A 19,404-nucleotide genomic window follows, 5' to 3' on the forward strand; every position below is an offset into this window, starting at 1 on the left:
TCAGTCTTCACCAATGAGGTCTCCTAGACCACTGTGCTTAGTTGGAGGAGAGGAACTCTGAGCAGTGGTTAAGGATTGAGTCAGAGATTACTTAAGGAAACTTCATCCATATAAGTCCACAGGACCCACTGAGCTGCATCCAGTGGTGCTGAAAGAACGAGGGAGAGTCTTAGAAAGGCCACTATCATCTTTGAAAGGTCATGGAGAATCAAAGAGGTTTCTGATTAACTGCAGACAGGCCAAAAAGTCAACCTGGGAAGCTATGGGATGGTCTGCATTAGCTGACCTTTGAGAAGATGGAGCCAGGCTTTTCACAGCAGTGCATACTGGGAGGATGAGAGGCAATGGGAGTAAGCTGAGATAAGACAGATTCAGCCTGGATGTAAGAAGCATTTTTCCCCATGAGGACAGGCAGGCAGTGGAGGTTGCCCAGAGAGGTTGCGCAGGCTCTGTCAAACCTTGAAGGTTTTTTAAGATGTGCCTGGAAAAAGCCCTGAGTAGCCTGGTCTGATCTCACAGGTGACCACCTGCTTTGAGCAGGAGGTTTGACAAGAGACTTCCCTCAGTCCCTTCTGAACTGAATTACCCTACGATTCTGTAGTAATGCTTTCTGTTTCATTCTGTCTTCCTTTCTTAATTATTTTATTCTGCTTTTAACTACTTCATGCGTTGAATCGATAATTTCATGGAACTATCTGTCATAAATTCAAAGTTTTGAATAATACTAGTTAGCTTGGTGCCTGTCAGTTTCTGTAAATTTTAGGGTTACTTTCTACCATGTACCTCACTGTACACTTATCTGTGTTGAATTTAGCTTTCTTATTACATAGTCACTCAGTCCCATATGATCCTTCTGTCAGTTCATCTTTGCCAGCTCTTGTTTTTACTACGTTGCATATCTCTGTACTGATAAAACTTGGTCATCTTGCCACTTGTGCTCTTTTCTAGATCACTTCTGAATTTTGCTTTCCAGCACAGACTTTGTGAATTTGCAGTAACTTCCCTTCAGGCTGGAACAGATGGTTTGCTCCTGCCCTCTTTTTCTTTTTGATTGTCTATTTGTCTGTGCCTGGACCTTCCATCTTACCTCATTGCTTCTTAGTTAAAAGCTTTTGTTGAACGACTTCTTCAGAAATTACTCTGGAATCCCAGTAGACTACACAAATTGGATTGGTGTAATCCATGTTCTTTTTAATTTCTTGGTGTTGGATGGTGGTGGTGGGGTTTTTTTTTGTTTGTGGTGGGTTATTTTGTTTGGTTTTGGTTTGGCTTTTTTTATGGGCAGGATTTACTTACCTGCAGGTAATACTTAAGTAACACTGTAGATAATGAAATTGAAAAACTTCTTTATTTGTTCTACCACCTCCCTTCCCGCTGAAGATTTTTGTTCTTAGGCGTTTTTCCTTTCAGCATCTAGTAATCTCATGAGGTGTTTGAATTTTCTGTTTTCCTGAGATCTTTTGATATTTCCCTTGTTCATCTCTCCTCCATTCCTTATTCCTTCACATGCATAGCTCTTTTTTTCAGTAGCAGAAAGATTGTTTTGGTGCTACTATGGAGAAACATTTTATTTCCGTGAAGCTCTTCGTGGACCTAATATGACTTGGCATTTTGCCTTCTCTGCGTAATCAGATTTTATATTCCACAGTAGTCCCAAACCTCAAGATGACTGATTTTTTTTGTGTATGAGAATTTCTGTAGAAGAAATATTTATACATAGGGAACTGCAAATGTTTAATTAAATGTTTTCAAGGAAACTGAAATTTTACTTCATTAACCACAGAGATAAGAACAGAGGTTAGGGAATGTAAAAACCTATGCTAGACCTATGATCTGATGTTATTTATACCCAACGTGCAACATTATACCTTGAAAACGGATTATAAAGAGGGCTAGCTAGTTCTTATGGTCACCACCCGTATTATGTGAAAGTCTGTGGCATTTTGAATTGTAATGGTTTGATCCTAGAAGATAGTTAAACTTCTGTATTTAGGTCTATAGAATGTAATTCAAGTAAACCATTGAAAGATTTATAACTTCAGTTGGTTGAAAATTTAAGTTATTAATATTGTCTGCCAGCCAGGAAGACTTATGTTTCAACCAACTATCCCAGGAAATTTAATGCATGTTAATTTAGAGCATTAGCTAATACCATATTTATTTATCCACAGGGCAGATTGGCTCCTTGGGTTGCATTGACTGTGTAGAAATATTTTCAAGCTTTGGTTAGGAGTCTTTTGAAACCTGACACATCACATAGGTCAACAATATCTAAATGTTAACTACTGTCAGTCACAGTGATATATTGTGTAATATGACCTAAAACTAAATTGCAAGGAAAGAAGAATCTTTTTCCTTCTATTTAAGGTGTGCTTGTTAAGGAGAAAAAGCTTTTGACGTTTTGACAGCTTCCTTATGCAATGTACGTTGTTTTTTATAGCCACCAATTAGCTGGCTTAGTCAAACGTAATCATCAATGGTTTGTTGTATTTGCATTAAGAGCATGAAGTTCCTTAAGATACGTTTGCAGTGAGTGACAGCAAACCCTAGCAAAATTCAACCATTGCTAGAAATACTGCCTTTTAGTCTGCATTTATTAGTGCGTTAGAGAAATACGCACATGTGGAAGTCATCCTCTTCTGTGGGGGAACAGGGGAGTCTCTCTTCAGATCGCTCCAAGCAAAGTTCAGCTTTCAACAGTTACATTCAGCATCATTAGACTGGACAGTAATATTTTTTCCACGAGTGTAACTTCTAAAAGTCTGTTCTGCTGTTAAAGACTTTTGACTTGATAATGACTTGAATTTAAAACTGAGTCCCCAAGAAAATACGTCAAAACAAAACTGCATTAAAGCATGTTCGCTTCTTCCTTACCTGCCAAGAAATGTATTAAGTCCCTCAACGATTTTCCCACCTCCTCTTGAACTTGTAATAAATGTTTATCCATACATGCTTTTGCTACTCTTTAGTTAGATTAACTTTTATAGAAGGATCCCTAAATCTTGAGATTTTGGAATATTTCTAGAAGGTTGTTTGTGTGGGATTTTTTTAATTCTCATTATTGTAACTGCATATGTCAGCTCTTGAAATAGAACTTAAGATATCAAGTTCTTTAAAGAAACAAAACACAAATATACTACTACATGTTTTTACTTCTTTTTTAGCAGTAGATTTCAGTGGCTCCCTCGTAAAAAAAACAAAAACAAAACCAAAAAAAACCCCAACAAAACCAAACCAAAACAAAAAAACCAAACAAACAAAACCCCAAACTTTAGAATTTTCCTTGGTTTTAAGAGTTTGTAGTCTGGAAATTGGTTATAAATACGTTTATTGAGCCTGTGAAGTGGCTCCTTTGTGTTGTGCTGAGCACAGTTAAGTGTTTGCAGGACGTAGAAGGCAGGTAACTCGCAGGACACGGATGCGCTATTGGAATCATGTCTGTAGGCTTGCTTCCTGTGCAAGTTGTCTCCCAGGTGTTTTGCTTTAAGATATTGCACAAGACTAACTTTATCTTTTGGAGTTCCAGGTAGGGTTTCAGTCATGTGCAAGAAGTAATGGGAGATGCTGAGTAGCTGGCCGTTTAGTGAATATTGCCCACTCAGTGCACTAAGACAAATTTCTGATGGAAAGAAAAAGTGTGTGAGGAATACATGAAAACTGTGCTGTAAATGCTGCTGTATTTCCCCTCTTTCCCAGTCCCATACCTAAAGTACGAGGTGCAGTGTTTTCCTGGGTCTCATGACTTCCCAAGGGCCTGTCTGGATTGTAGCTCCTTCCTTTTACCGAGTGAGTTATCCTAACAGGACAGCTGGGGTTTGGCATCGCTGCACTCTTTTCTCCGTGAGTCTGTCACAGTTTGGTTAGTCATTCAAAAATGAGACACTTTTTTTTTTTTTTTTTTCCTTCCCCCAAAAGTACATAGCTTGCAGAACAAAGAATTAACAAGCTACTGTCTTACAAGTATAAATCTCCATGTCTGTTTAACTTTTATTTTCAAGGTCCCTAACACCACTTCTGGCATTTTACTCTGTTGCATAGTGTTTAGGAGCAGCCTTCTCACTTTCCTGATGCCAGTATGTTTGGGGTTAGGATCTCATTTGATCCTAAGCTCTTAGTTCTGGGAAGAAGCAAGCCAGCTTGATGGGTGAGAATCAAGCAAGTATTTTCTTCCCTGTCGGTGGCTCAGCTATTGTTCTTACAATCTTTGAAGCAGTCTACCACTAGTATCTAACATTTGCATTGTTTTGTTTTTCCTATTTGTCATGTTGAATGGAAGGGATTGTGATGGATGATGTGGCAGTGCGCTAATACCCAAAAGCCTAGTATTATATAATAAGAGTTGCATGTATGTACATTGTACAACACTCTTGCTTCCCTGGGCATGCAGTGGAAGGTTGGTTACTGAAGAACATTCAGTGCGCAATCCCGGTTTGAGTTAAAATGGCCATTGATGGAACATCTTTGCACTATTTTCTCTGTGGAACCAGCTGGGGCAGGGGTGGGGTGGGAGAACATGATATAAACTGTTCTGTAGAGTTTCATGGGCAGAGGTATAATGATGTTGAAATCTACTTTCTTGGTTTCCCTTTCTCCATCACTCCCTCTGTTCTGTAGAATAAAGATCAGCCTGTCACTTCCAAGTTCAGTCATCCTCTGATGTTTGCTAACAGTGTATTCCTTTTACTGCTTTTTGTTCTTCTCTATGATCTCCAGTTCCCTCGGGTTGCTTGTGTGAATTTTCAAACTCTTACCTTATATTTAGTGGTACATAATATTGTGAAATTTCTATTTTGAAGGGTTGGAAAGCTTTAACGGATGATGACTTTAGCTTTGACTCATAAATAGTTGTTCATTTAATTAAAATAAAGGATACAGAATAAGTATTGGGTTGTGATCCTAGGTGCAGTTCCTAGGTTTTTAGAAGAGCATAAACCCATTGCATTTTTTAGGTGCCTTGTTTAAAGTTATACCACAAATTGATTTCATGTTGTGAATTTAGGCAAGAAGTTGAAAACTGTAACCATGTAAGGAAATGTTAGCTGTTATTTTATGTCCTGACAGTGGTGTGTTTTTTTTTTTTTTTTTTTTTCCCCTTGCTTTGAACATGTAATAGGGGAGTGGTTGAATGGCATTTTTTAGTATGTGCCAAGACTCAAATATAAAGTGGATTCTTCTGGACACATCTCATATCATACTTATCTGTCTTCTGAATTGCAGTGATGTTCTGAGTTTGTTGCTATAAACAAGTAAATGTTCTCTTAATGCAGGCTGGTAATACCATGGTGAGCTGTTTGTTTAAAATGTTGACCTAACCCAAGTCTGCTAGAGGTCTTAAGTTAGTTTGACTTTCTAGATCAAACAGTATGAAACCTGTTTTCCATCTTCTTACATGTTACACCTCAGCCTTTTAGAAAAGCAAAACATGACAGCTTAAAACTGCATTTTATACCTTGGTTTTCAGCAGTTTGGAATGCTGATTGGTTGACTGTTTATAAACAAAAATGTCCTTTTTGAGATACTTTCCTAAGCTTTTAAGATCTGGGACTGAATCTGTCTGTGACTTTGAAAATGTGAAATGTTTTCCTGACCACTACCACTGTGCGTGTAGGGTTGTTCTGCTGAAGTTCAGCCATGAGGTAGTGTCGTATCTGTCTGTAGAAGTTTTTTTTCAGAGAGGGAGAGAGAAAAAACTCCTTCCTATACTTTCACAACGAAGTTTGAACAGCAGCCTGCTCAGTCCCAGCTTTGAAGCCGTTTTCCTTTCTTCTCTTCCCTCTTCCTTATATGCAGTTTTCCGAAGAATGCGAGGATTTTCAGAAAAGCTTTTGATTGTGCTAAATTCTCAAGAGTATGGAAAGAAGCAATATCAGGAATATGTTTTGGGTGACTTCTTCATTTTCTTAAGGCTTTTTCCATAGAAGGTAGAAGACAATACACAGGGCTACTATGTTATTAAGAGAAAATATATTTAAAAATCTCTGTAGTCTTGTTACAGTAATTATTTTCTACCTTTCAAGTAAAATGTGTTTAAACTAATTTGCACTTTCATGTATGTATAGCAGTCAGTTTCCTTTTAGTTTAAGCATTATAGGAAGAATTCTTGTATTATGCTTGCTGACTTGTACTGCTAGGCAATGTATGCATAGGCTTAAATATAGGCCTGATGACCACATTTAGTGCCCATCATTAGTCTTTATTCTGAAAACAGGATTTACCACTTACTCCTTCTGTGCATGTCTTATTCATGTAGGAGGCAGCTCCAGTGTGAGTTATAAGGAGGCGCTGGGTGGAAAGGAGCGTAGCGCAGGAGCAGAGCGGTCAGTGCAGTGGCAACAAACAGCCACCTTATGGACTTTTGTTGTGAGAAAATTAGGTTCAAGAATATGAACCAAAAAGTAAAACAGTAAAATAGATAAATGAACAGAAAAAGTGTGGAAGGCCTAGAAGAGGGAGGGAGAAGTGATTCTCCCAAATTAGTGGTATAGAGTCCAAAAGATTTGAAAGTTGGAGAGAAATGGACTTAGCTGCCGGTGAAGTTGCTTACGTTTTTGTAATATGGAACTTTGCTGGACACTAATATTTGATTTGAGGCATGCAGGAATGTCAAGTCACTAATAAGCCTAAATGCAGTACTTAGGAGTACTTTTATTTTGAACCCTTAGCACTTCGAATATTGGTAACTAGTAAAGTTAAAGATCTTAATGTTATTGTAAGGACCATATGGTAATGGGTGCAGGTGGTAGCATACATTCCATAGCATTCTGCATTTTCTTTGATTTAGACTATCAGCATGAATAAAAAGTTAACCCTAATAATGGTCCATCTACACTACTAAAACTAGCTCTGTATACACTAAACCAACAAAATTGTTTATAAAGTGAAGTGAGAACATGAGTCTAATTTGTCATGTTGGCAGAGGCAGAGTATTCCAAATAATATACTTAATGACACAGGTGGAGCTCTATTTTTGCGTTTTATTTTTAGAACAGTAATAACTTATTCCTTCTGTAAGGTTGCTCTCTGCTTGCTATACAAAGTGAAGGTAGATAAGGTCTCTGCTTTGTGGCTGTAAAATCTGAATAAATATAAAATTGGAAATGCATAAAAGGCCCCAGATGACTAAATGAGGCAAATGGGAGTTGCAGTGTGTTAATGCATGTATAAGCCTTCAACTTAAACAAGATCATGTTTTGGCTAAATGCCAGTACCTGAAGCAGTTCGTTTAGGAGCTCTGTAGGAATGCATACTTTTCTTTCTCCCTGCCGAAGAGCTGCTTTCCAAGCTGTACTAATAAGATATATTTAGTTTTTGGTTACTAGCCAAATTAAGTCCTTCCTAAATTTTCTTTGCCAAAATTCAAGTTAGTCTTTGTATTTTTCTCCTGTTAAATCTCAAGCCTTAGCACTAGTTAGGACAAATTCCTTGCCAGTGTTTGCTGCTGACACATAGGTTTCGTTATGCACACCTGCGCTAGCTGCGGCATCCTTGCCTCTTGTTAATCCCCTTCACTTTGGTAAAAGGGAGCCTACAAACTGGCCTGCCATGAGAATAGAAACTGTACAAATTTTCTTGGGCTGCTCCAAGAGAAACCTGCGTGATTACTGCATTTTACAATAGTCAGTGGTGTTCTAGCTGTCTGCCAATAGGTATGTGCTATTTTGTTTGCTAAGCTGCTTTAGTAACTGTGGTTTGGTTCCCCTCCCTTACTTATCACCTTAGGAGAAGTTTAGATTTTCTGCAGCACTGGTCAAATGTATTCATTCTACTTAGACATCGTAGATGATTTTCTGCCAAATGAGACTGTTTTGGCAATTTGCTGACTGGTTTAGAATTAGTAGTCTGAATGGCTTCAATACGTGTTTCACCAGACAATTTGAATGTCCTTCCTTCTTTCCAAACTTAATCTTTATGAATCGAATTGAAAGATGGCTATGTTCATAGTATTATGAAATTATAGTGTTCATGTAAACTTCTAGAAAGGTGATCGATATGAAAAATTCCCTGGTTCCTGTGCAAAAAATTTCTGCTTTTTTGTTCTCAAGAGTGGAAACAAATACAAAATTGCTAGTCAAAGAAAACAAAAGGTTTTCATACCTCTGCTACTGAAACAGCTGTTATTAGTGCCCTATGCTTACAGAACTTGCAAGAAACCATTAGAGAGAGCCTGTCTAAAGCTCTGTGCAACAGCTTGATAGGTCATCTTTTAGCTAGACACAGAAGTACTGTTTTCCTGCTCTCCAAGTATTGTTGATGTCAGTACCTTTACTATTTTAGGACTCTGCTGTCAGCTCTTAATGATCTGTGTTTCATGCCAAGCTTTTATGCATTTAATATGCTGGCTAATTTATATTCTTGTAGTATTAATGCAGCATCACAGTACTTGAATGTTAAGAGTTAATTCTTTACTTAGGCAACCTAAGTTCTGCCAAGGTCCTTCTGTTTGATAATCCTAGATGTTAAGAGAGGAGAAGGGATAGGCAGGGTGTTTTAGGTAAAACCAAGGTAGCTTATAGTCTGAAATTGCTTACACTCTATGTAGTGTGGGTAGATATTACTCAGAAAAGTGAATGTTTTTAGTATCTTATAGTCTTGAAGCTATAACTGTACCTAGCTCTCTCTGGCATGACAGAAAATATGTCTACATCATCGCCACCTAGAGCAGGGGAAAGCCACAGTCTGTCTGTTGTCATTCAGCACTGTTAGTTTGAATGTTCTAAACTGATGCTGGATTTTTGTCGTCGTTTATTCTCATTTTCTTTTACTCTTCTTCAGCTCCCAAACTGATAGAATAGGAGGCAGGTATTCTGAAAATCTGTTGATTTGCATGATAATTTGAATTGATATAACTTAGCCCTAGCTATCATTTGGAAATTTGACCAAGCTATAGCTTTTAAATAGGCTTAAATACACTGGGAAAAAAACCCACCTTCTAGAGAATTTTTCTTGCATGCGTAAGTTTTGCATAGTTTACATTGGTAAACTATGAAAATATTTGATCGAGGCCAGTAGATATGAAGTATCCACCTTTTAGATCCAGCCTCTTTTCTTGTACTGGGACTTCTGACACTTACCCACTTGGCTGCAGCTACGGAAAAGAGATGAAGTGGTGCCCCATGCAATGTGTTTGGAAGGCCAGTGCTTTGGCCTGGGGCCAGCAGGTGGCACTCAGGCCAGGGACACCCTCTGCTGTGTCTCTCTCGGTGCCTGCAGAAGAACAGCTTCTGCTCCATGGTCACCTACCCTGGGTGTAGGAAGCCTAGTCAATGGGTGGCTCAGCAAATGGGGAATTCTTTTGTCTAGCCCCTTTCTGAAGCACTGGGGTGGTTGGCCATGGAAGGTCTCTGCTGCAGTGAGGGCTTAGGTGAGCTCGTCTGTATCTCCTTACCTCAGGAAGAACCACAGGTTCCTCCTTGAGGTACAAAAATTGGTTGATCTCAGGCACACTTATTGTATACTTTTTTACACTTACACTAGGGAATTATTTATTTATTTATTTATTTTTTAATGAAGATAGATGTTTCCTGAAGTTGATTTAGCTCAGTATAGAAGAGCTACAACGTGATACTGTCCTGTTAGCATTAGTGCTGTCAGCAGCAGATTAACTGTGAGCATTCTGCTACCTCTCAGTACAACCACACACAGTGAAAGCTGTTTTGGAGAAAAGTTTAATAACTAAATATCTTGTGTAAGAAATTTTGAGTAGAACAAAGCCAAAGAAGCTATTTTAATTATTCTCAGCAGCTTGCAGAAATAGGTTTGTTCAGCTTAGTAAAGCATGGAGTTACATATTCACAGTTCAGAGTTCTGGGTTAAAGAAATACAGTTTTTGTGGAAAACTTGTGGACTGAACGCCAGGCAAAAATTCTAAACTTTAGTACAGTTTTCTGTACTTAATTCGTGTATGTGTATTATGAAATTGGCCAACTCAGCTGCTTGGCACTTTGATGGCACTTGAATTAGTCATGCAGAGAAGTCAGTCTTTGGACATTGTATTTCAGCAGCTGGTTTATTTTGTACTTAAGACATTGCTATGTTTTGCTTGATGAAGAGCCCACTGGTGGAATGCTGTTACATCATGAGACATAACTTCAATTAGTATCAACTTCTAGAACGACACTTGAATTAAATATTAACATTTTCTATGCTTTGAGTAAGTAAACAAAGGACTCTTGTTTTAATCTCCCTTCTCTGCAAGGACTGCTAAAAGGGGAACCTGTATTTTGAACAGCAAAACAGAAAAAAAAGCTTGACTACTCAATTGTCTGTGTTGATTTAGCAAGGTCAGAAAGGTATTTTTCATTGGTGTTTTTGATTTTGTTTTTTTTTAATTATTTATTTTTAAATCTAAAAATATTAGGAAAGACAACTTTAGCCTTTTCATTTTGCGGTATACTGTGGGATATGAGAAGAGGTTAAACTCAATGCAGACTCTTTCATGAGGAGAGTCGGGAACATTGCAACTTTTCACAAACTTGTCTTTCTTTCCTTCCAACATGTTCTGAATTATTAAGATAAATGCAGTGCCTTTTCACAGTTTGAATTTTACTTTCTTGGCACTGTGGGGTTGAAATCCTGTTAAACCCGCTGTGGTCTGTGACTTAAGTCTTTACCTGTGTAGGACAAGTTGGAGGATCAAAGTCTATTGCTGGGGTAGGCAAGCTCTGCCTTTCCAAAATAGCTCATATGTGATTGGGGGGTGTGTGGGAGGGAAGTTAATTATAGATTGTAAAACCAAAGGGGATGAATAGGAGGGCAAATCTTTGCTGTGCTTCTCTGATGGGTGTGTTTAAAATACTTTAGACCTTTTCTGCTACCCTTTCTTCATCAAAATGCTAGTCTGTTGTAACGAAGCGAGCTTTAGTTGAAGTGCTTTCTGCCTGTACAGAAAAGCAATGATGCAGTTACGCAAGTGCTGAGGACTTCAGTTCTCAGCCACTGCTTTGGACTTTTATTTTTGCAACCCGGAGTTGTGGTGTTCTTGTGCTCTCTTGGCTCCCAGCTCTGTGCGGTTCTTTGTGGGTGTGCCTGTAGACACCTGTTTTCATGTCTTATTGTCCATAAAATGAGAACGTTGTAAGTTCCTTACCTGAAAAGATATATAACCCAGTTTCCTTACTCTAATGTATATAATTCAGATCATATAATGATGGGACGAGTGGACTGAATGCAAAAAGTACAGATAATTGCAAGTGGATTTAAGTAGCATATACAAAGATGTACTCTCTCTGCACTGAGGAGGTAGATGATAGAGGGGCTACAAGATGAATTTTACATGGCTAATCAGGCTTTAATTTCAGTTGGAAACTGACAGTTACGCAACTAATAAAATTCTTGTTGTAAAAAGTAATTTACCTATCTAAAATTATTGTTCCGTTTATGTGATTAAGGTAAAGAATTTTTTTTATTATGCTGTTTTTGTGGCAAAAATAATTGTCTTCTGGTGAAAATACATTTAGCAAAATATATTAAGTGAAATAATCTAGTTTTTGAAATGAAACCTTAGCATTGCATACCTTTAGCACTTCATTCATTTCGCTAAGGCATGTTTGAAAGAATTTTGTATTGTTTGTAGAAGTGCTTAAACATTTTTAATTTTTTCTTTTCAGTCATTATTTAACCTACTGGAGTTTCGAAGACTAGTTTTGAATTTCAGTCCTCCTGCAAATGCTCAAGACTTGCCCCGAAACCAAAAGGTAACGTTAGAAGTGAACTTCCCCTGATGGCTGATAAGGGCATTTTGAATTTTGCACTGTTGTCTAGCTCAAATTAGCATGGATTTTATAGGTGCTAATTAACATTTCTCTGAGCTTCCTGTTAACGGGTCTTACATAAAATACGCTAGCTTCACAGTAGAGTAGGGCAGGGTGTTGAGAGAAGCAGAGTTTGCTCGCCCACTGCTACTTAGACCAGGTTGGGTGGAAGGGCTTCGCTGGTACAGCTGTAGTATCACTACCGCTAGCGGGTGGGCATTTCTGATGTGAACGGAGTGTGTGTTAACAAACCTACTTTATTCTAGACCCCTCACGCTGTGCAGCTCTGGGCATACTTTTTGGTTACCCGCATGTTTTTGATTTGTGTAGCTTTGCCAGTAGCATTGTTAGTGTTGGCCTGGCTGCTTCATTGTTTTTTTGGGGGTGTTAATTACTTGTAACTCATGATCTGAGATTAAGCTTTTGGTTATTAGATTGTCTCTTCTGGCCTTTTCATGAGGTGATTGCAAGCATAGATTTTCCCATGTTTATTCTGGTACTCATATGGGATTGTGGAGGGGGACGCGTTGACTCAGGTTTCCTGTGACCTCAGACTAGCAAGGAGGAGTCGTCATGGACTGAGGGACAAAACAGACCAGTTTTTTTTCTGCCTTCATGGATGTCCTCTGAGGAGAGATACACGGGGACACCTCGGTTTCTATGTTATGAAATAGAAAGGAAGAAGTGGGAAGAGGAAGTGGCTGTATGAAGCACGAAGGCACTTGATGCCCTCACTTTTAGCAAGGGCTTACAGAGCAGAGAACTTTTGCATATCCAGAAATGAGACTATTGCCTTTTGCCCCTTTCTTTCAGATTTGAAAAAGGGAGTGTGTTGTCAGCCTGTTCTTAGTTGTTTGGCACTTCAGGCTTGACTGGAGTGTTCACTAGCAAAAGTAAGAGCTGCAATTAAAAAAGCAAAAAAAAACTGACATAGAGAAGATAGTGTCCATTTTCTAAACCTCTAGGTATGTACCATAAAAGGGAAGCTGAATATTCAGTCAGAACTGTGTAATATCTCCTCTGTGAGAGAAATTCCTGCCCCTCACCCCATTCAAAGAGCAAGTTGTCACTTGTTAGTGTGTGGGGTGGTTGTTTTTTTGTGGAGTGTTTTTTGTTTTTTTTTTAGGAGAAAATATTTGCATTAGATCATGAGATGGTGTGCAAATACAACATGGGTAGTATTGGGAACATGTCACAAGAGGGTGACAGGACAGTGTATTTTAGTAAGAAAGACAGGATAAAGTCATACTTTAACAGAGAGTTGTACTGAAATATTTATTTTTTTATTTTTAGATTGACTTTCTGCCTGGTATTTCATTATTTATCACATAATTTGTTTTAGCAATATCCACCTGTACTCAGAGTTCTTTACCTTCATTTTTCAGGGCGTAAAAAGCAGTTGGTATGTAAGAGGTGGTATGAAACACAATAACAAGCTGTCTTTGAAAAATGTCTTGCCCAAGCATTGACAGTAGAAGCCGAATGCCTTTAGCAATTCCAAAGTGCTATTTCTTAGAAATTCTGTCCATGACAGACAATACTAAGGCTGTGTAAAATGGTGTGACACCAGGCAAGTATATGGATTCGTGCAGAAACCCTGCTTTCTGCAAGTCTGCTAGTAAGAATCTCTGGCAGTAGTTTATATCCTCTACTTTGTTAACTTAGATTCCAGAATGAAATAACATTATTAATTGATGTACTCATCAGCCTCATTACAGCTGAAAAAGGATTGTCTTAGTGTTAAAGTCTCTTTTGGGGAGAATTTAGGCAAAGAGATCGCTTCATTAGCTGGAACTTAGACAAATAGAAGAAATAAGCATGCATGCCCCCAAATATGGTGCTTTTATTTCTTTATAAGGTGAAGGCAAGTAGAGGCAAATTGATTTAAAGTTGTAATATAAGCTACAAGTTTACAAAAAAAGCCCTAGAATTTACTTCTATTTGCTTACTTGTTTTAAAACTACCTTGACTTAGATTTGTTTTCATTTTTATTTTTAACTTAGTATTAAGTACTGTATGTGGCTGACATTCCCTAGGATCAAATTTCCTTGCTAATAAAGACCAAGTTTTAATAATCCCAGATTTTCAAGACTTTGGTTTACATCCTGTTGTTCTTCCAGTTGGTGGAAAGTAGAGTTTAATACTAGGGTCATGACAATCTCTTGATTTAGAATTAAAGCATGTGGTTGTACTTCAGGGAATATTGTGTAGTGGAGTGTTTTTGTTCTTTCCTATCAATATATTGAATGCAAATGTTACTAATAATTTGGCACGTAGAATTTTTAATCCAGAAGTCATTGGTATAAATTTTGACTTTAAAAAAGCCAACCAACCAACCAGACAACAACCCCACCCTATTTGCCTCAGCTAACTGGACTTTGTTTCCTGGATTTTAAGCTTGGGCATACACTTAAAATCTCCAGTCTGTTTTTGTTCTTTTTCATTTGAAATTCATTTTTCTTCCTTGGCATGATCCTCAGCTTCCTTTTGTAGAACAAATACAGTTGTCTTTAGTTACTGCAGCTTTTTTGCTCTCCCAGTTCTCCTACCTCTTGCTGTCACATGAACAGATCGTTTTTGCTGTACACAGTGAGGGCAGCTAATATTTGGCCTCAATGATATCCTCAGGAAATGTTTTATTATCAGAGGAAGTGGGTTACTGCGCTACAGGGTAGCACATCCTTTCCCCTGTTTCAACATTCCCATTATGCTAATGTCCTGGCATACTGATTGACAATTATGAATGTTTGGTATGTATGAAACATCAAGATTGCTTTAGAAGCATTTCTTAATCATAAATTGTTCCATGATAAATTTATTAAGAAATTATTTATGCCAGCAGGATAGGTGATAAAATAGAGAATGTTTTAGATTATGAACTTTCCATACAGCTTTTATTTCAAAATATATTTTAATCCCTTTTTTTTTCGTGTTGTTGCACCTACAGTATGCTTTAAAATTGAGAGCTGTGTGCTGTGCTGTGATCACTTCATTAGTTTTTTTGTTTTAATGCGCAAGTAAGTCCTTTGTGGAACTGCATAGCTTGTCTTGGGGACTGGCTCACATCCTTTTGAAGATTTTAGGCTTTGTTTAGTCAGAATCACTGTTTGTTGTGGTAATGCCCACATAATCTGGTCAAGGAGCCTGCCTAATGCATTAAATCCAGCTTTCTCAAAAAAACAACAAGGATTTTTCTAGTTTTAGAGAACTTTTATAGGCTTTACAGAGATATTCTGAGTAATCCTCCTGACATCAGTAGCCAGTTGTTCAACATAAAGCTACACATGTGCTTAACACTCAGCCAAATTAGCAGTGTAAATTTGGGTAAGCAATGCAATAATACTCACTGCCTATGTACTTAAGATTTAACAAAAGGAATGTGAGATCTAGAATATTCTGTGGTCAGACATCTATATTATGCATATGAATTATCACTGGTATTGAAGCATCTTGATAAAATATATCTGTGTCTAAAACTTGAAATTCTATTCCTTTTTAATAGATCACTTTATGAAAATAGTAAGAAAAAAATCCCTTTCACAATTTGTTTTCCTGTTTTGTTCTTATAAAGTGCTTTAACTATGTAAATGGGAGACTGATTTTATTCTTAAATTATGATGATTTAATGCTGAATTTGGGTGGCATTTGATGAAGTTGTCAGCCTTTTTGTGAACATTGTTTATAACTGGCAGGTGTTTTGCAAAGTGGACTAGAAGAGCAAGTAAAACTTAGGAATTTATGTTACTGGAAGTATTTTTTAGGTATTATGCTGAACGTATTCCAATTCACCATGCACAGTTTTTAAAGCTGAAATAAGACAGACTTTATGTACAAAAAGCTTTATGCATACTGGATTGACATAGGAGTGACTAAACAAGTCTGCTGTTTGATGAGCATGTGAAATAGTTGGTCATCAAATATTTCCAGTTTGACCAGCATCTGACATCTGTGCTGCCTCTGAAAGATACTTTGTTCTGAATACAAGTGGATATTACATGGATTTTAATTTCACAACTATTTGTCAACTGTCTCCTCAGGAGTATAAGTGATATCCAGTCTCCACAGCATTTGTAACGTGTGGTTTAATCTATGGTATGATGGATATGTGTTTCAGTTCACTTGCTTTTCATTATACAGGCAGAAGGTATTTCTTCTGCTTCTCTCCTGGAAACCAGAAAAACGACTGTGGAAACCCGTGAACTATACTTTAAAAAAAAAAGGTAGAAAGGAGAGCAGGCTATTTCTTTTACTTCTGTCAAGAGAAATAATAATAATTTGTGTACACCTTATAAATTTAGTCTTCAGTAAAAATAATCCTGGAAAGGTACTAGGCAGTGTGTAGGCTCACAAGAAATTCTGCTAGAGGTATAGAGGAATACTAATTTCAATAAAATCAATGCATATTGTTGCGATGTATTACTTAAGGCTTTGTAAGTCTTGGGAAAAACAGTTCTGTCTTAAATGCAACTCAGCTTGTCCACTTGTCTGTTCAGCTCCATTTAAAGTCAAACAGCCACATCTAGATGTGGCTTCAGGGAGCTTGCAGTTTCTGAAATGTAATTTTCTTGCCAGAGAAACTACATCATTTTGTAAAACTGACAAGTAAAAGGCATGCAACACTACCTTGGTAGTACTACAAATAACAGAATGTTAGGGATTGGAAGGGACCTCGAAAGATCATCTAGTCCAAAATAACTACAATAGTACTACAAATAAGCTTATATATTATGAGGATGATTGGCTGGATATACACTTAGTTCATTGGGTCACACTTTTGTAAAGTAGATTTTTGTCACCACTTTGTTAAATATTTTTAATTCTTCTTCAAATATAGGAACATAGGAATCTGCCTTTCATGCGTGAATTGAGGTACCTGTTTGCACTTCTAGTTGGTTCAAAGAGAAAATATGTTGACCCATCAAGAGCGGTTGAAATCCTTAAAGATGCTTTTAAATCAAATGATTCCCAACAGGTAATTTCTATGTATTTTCATTGAAGCTTATGCATATTTTCATATGGTCACCTGGCAATAGGAAATACTTAAAATGGACAAGAAAAATTCAAAATGTCCACAGAAAATAAACTTCTAATTGTCACAGTCTTTGAATTTTTTTTCTCTAATGTTAAGTGATCTCTAGTCACTTTTATTAAAAAGATAAAGTAATAGTAATAATTTTTAAAAGTATGGACAGCGTAACTTTTATTCAGTACACTTTCTTCCTATTATTTTAGAAACTAACACATTCTTGCTTTTAGGGTTTAGTTTAGCTTTGAAGTCTGTGGTTTTTGAAAGAGCTTTGTTCTTCTGATCTAACAGTACATCCAGGGCTGGTACAGTCCTAGTATACTATTTGTCTGTGTAGATACTGGTTTGGAGGGTCCTAATATTCATATTCAGGATTCTTGCCTAAATCGTAGGTATATTTTGCTTTTCTGAGAAACACTTTGTTTCTTCAGATGCTTTATTTTTCCCACATAAGGTTATGTGGTTAAGGTGTTTAATTACAACAGCATGCTGAATTTAGTGCTTGATGAAAGTTATATTAGTCACCACTTGTTAGATACCAAAGGGTTTGAACAATGGGATTCATAAGATGCCTTTGGACTAGCATGGTATGAAAGCTGAGCCCAAGTAATAAGGATCACAAGACAGTATGATGGCTGAGGAACACTGGAGCCTTAGTGTGCTCTGAGAGCCACCCATAAAAAACCAATCATGGCATAGTCTTAGACATAGTGTGATTTTTGGACCTCTTGTGGAGGGGAATACTGCTATACTGATCTTGTGAGGTGACGCTTCATTGTGTTCTGTTACATATGTGAACATATACTGATCATTTTATATTTTTCAACAGCAAGACGTTAGTGAATTTACACACAAATTGTTAGATTGGCTAGAAGATGCCTTCCAAATTAAAGCTGAAGAAGAGAGGTAAGGTTTTTTTCTAGCTCTGTATATTGAACATTTTGATGAGAAAAAGCAAACCAAACAACCAAAAATCCACTTCTCACTGCATGGCTGAAAAAGATCCAACTTCATAGCTTGTTTTAGTTCAAGTGTGTTTTTTCCATATGTGCTGATACCTTCGATTTTCCATGAATTGTCTTTTTCCACCTTCTTATTTCATGTCAGAAATCTTGCTGAATGAAGTCCAAAGTATATAAAGAGTAGAGATGTGTTTTGTACCTAATCAATTAGGCTTTTTTTTTAATTTGAATGCAGTTTTGCTTTTCAGTCCTGTAGTTTAAGTACTTCAAAACCTTGCTACCGTTTCTCCTCTCAGAAGCGAATACTTATCGTTTGTATAAGTGAACATCTCTAAACTGGCTTTTGAATACATAATTGTTTCTAGAGTGTTGCAGGAAATAGTTTTTACAAGGGTTTTGTACAATTTAACCACTCAGGAATTGAATCTGATTTACATAAATTTTCCTAGAATGAAGCACTTCTGAAACTTAACTTTCAAAATATACTCTACCATTGCAAATATGTGAATCATTGTTATTGTCATTAGAGGAAAGTACAAAACTAAATGAACAGTAACTGAGTAAAACAGGCAGCATTTCCATAATGAACTTGGATTATTCTGCTCATAGTTTTTTAAAAGTTCATAGCTTTGTGTTTGATTTTTGCACTAATGTGCTATCTATTTTCAGGGATGGAGAGAAACCAAAGAACCCAATGGTGGAATTGTTTTATGGACGATTTCTAGCAGTAGGTGTACTTGAAGGTGTGCATCTGAATTTACCTGAACTTCTGTGCTCATGTCTGTTCAGTGCTTGACTAAGTACACAGGTGAACGATGCAGTTGTAGCATTTTAGCTACTTCTGCAGAAGTATACTTGGAAAATACGCATTTGGTCTGTGACAGAAGGTTTGTCCTGAGAATATGAGACTGAAAGTAAATGTTTTGATAACTTGCAGGAGCTGAGTGCATGTACTGAAGTGCAGTAGAAGTTAGGGTGAGATGCTGAGCAAAAATGCTTGCTAGAAATTATTATCAGGGCACTTTTGCAGTTTACTAATGGTATACAGAAGGCAAGTTACTATATTCCATTGAGCTAGTCTCTCACACTCTCCCTGCTTCATTTAATGCAATTTAATATTTCAATTATTGCATTTTCTTCTACACAATTTCTGGTATGGATAACTCACCCTATTAAAAGTACAGTTCGTTAAAAACAAGTCAGTGGAAACCTGCTCAAGGGCAGTGTCGGAGAGAGTACTGAGGAGGGAGAGACTGTACAACAAGCTTCCCTTTATCTTATCTGCATATAATTAGTAGATCTGCAGAACTGCAGCATTCTCTATTTCTAGGAGGCCAGCAGTTGTGAAAGTCTTTTTCATGTTGGTGATTCTGTCCCCCATCCTGAGAGTGAATGACTCCTGAGATGCATTTAAATGAAGCAGCTATAATCTTTAAAGTGTCTTCCAGGTTGTTCCTCGGCCTGGAACAGTGTATCTAATGATTTGTTGTCATATTTCAAAACCATTCTGCAGATTTCTTGCTACTAATTAGCATTCTTGCTCCTTTGCATTCGGCTGCTTTCATCCCTTACATGCTCGTCTTAACTGAGGAGATATGTAAAAACCAAACCAATGAAAAAAAATTGACAGATGTAAGAAGACTTGTTACTGACTTCAGGGTGAAAT

The 19,404-nt window shown here is 37.3% G+C and overlaps 1 protein-coding gene across 3 annotated transcripts in view; it reads left to right on the top strand.

Moving 5' to 3' along the window:
* The window catches only part of USP25 (ubiquitin specific peptidase 25), a 95,786-nt gene that overhangs the window by 42,770 nt on the left and 33,612 nt on the right, over positions 1-19,404 (top strand). For all 3 annotated transcript variants that reach the window (XM_068425510.1, XM_068425511.1, XM_068425509.1), the window contains exons 6-9: positions 11,607-11,693; positions 16,585-16,722; positions 17,606-17,682; positions 18,408-18,481. In XM_068425510.1, coding sequence (XP_068281611.1) covers positions 11,607-11,693; positions 16,585-16,722; positions 17,606-17,682; positions 18,408-18,481 — 376 coding nt within the window. The remainder of the gene's footprint in view (positions 1-11,606; positions 11,694-16,584; positions 16,723-17,605; positions 17,683-18,407; positions 18,482-19,404) is intronic.

The sequence above is a fragment of the Nyctibius grandis genome, chromosome 2, assembly GCF_013368605.1.
Source record: "Nyctibius grandis isolate bNycGra1 chromosome 2, bNycGra1.pri, whole genome shotgun sequence".
Classification (NCBI taxonomy): Eukaryota; Metazoa; Chordata; class Aves; order Nyctibiiformes; family Nyctibiidae; genus Nyctibius; species Nyctibius grandis.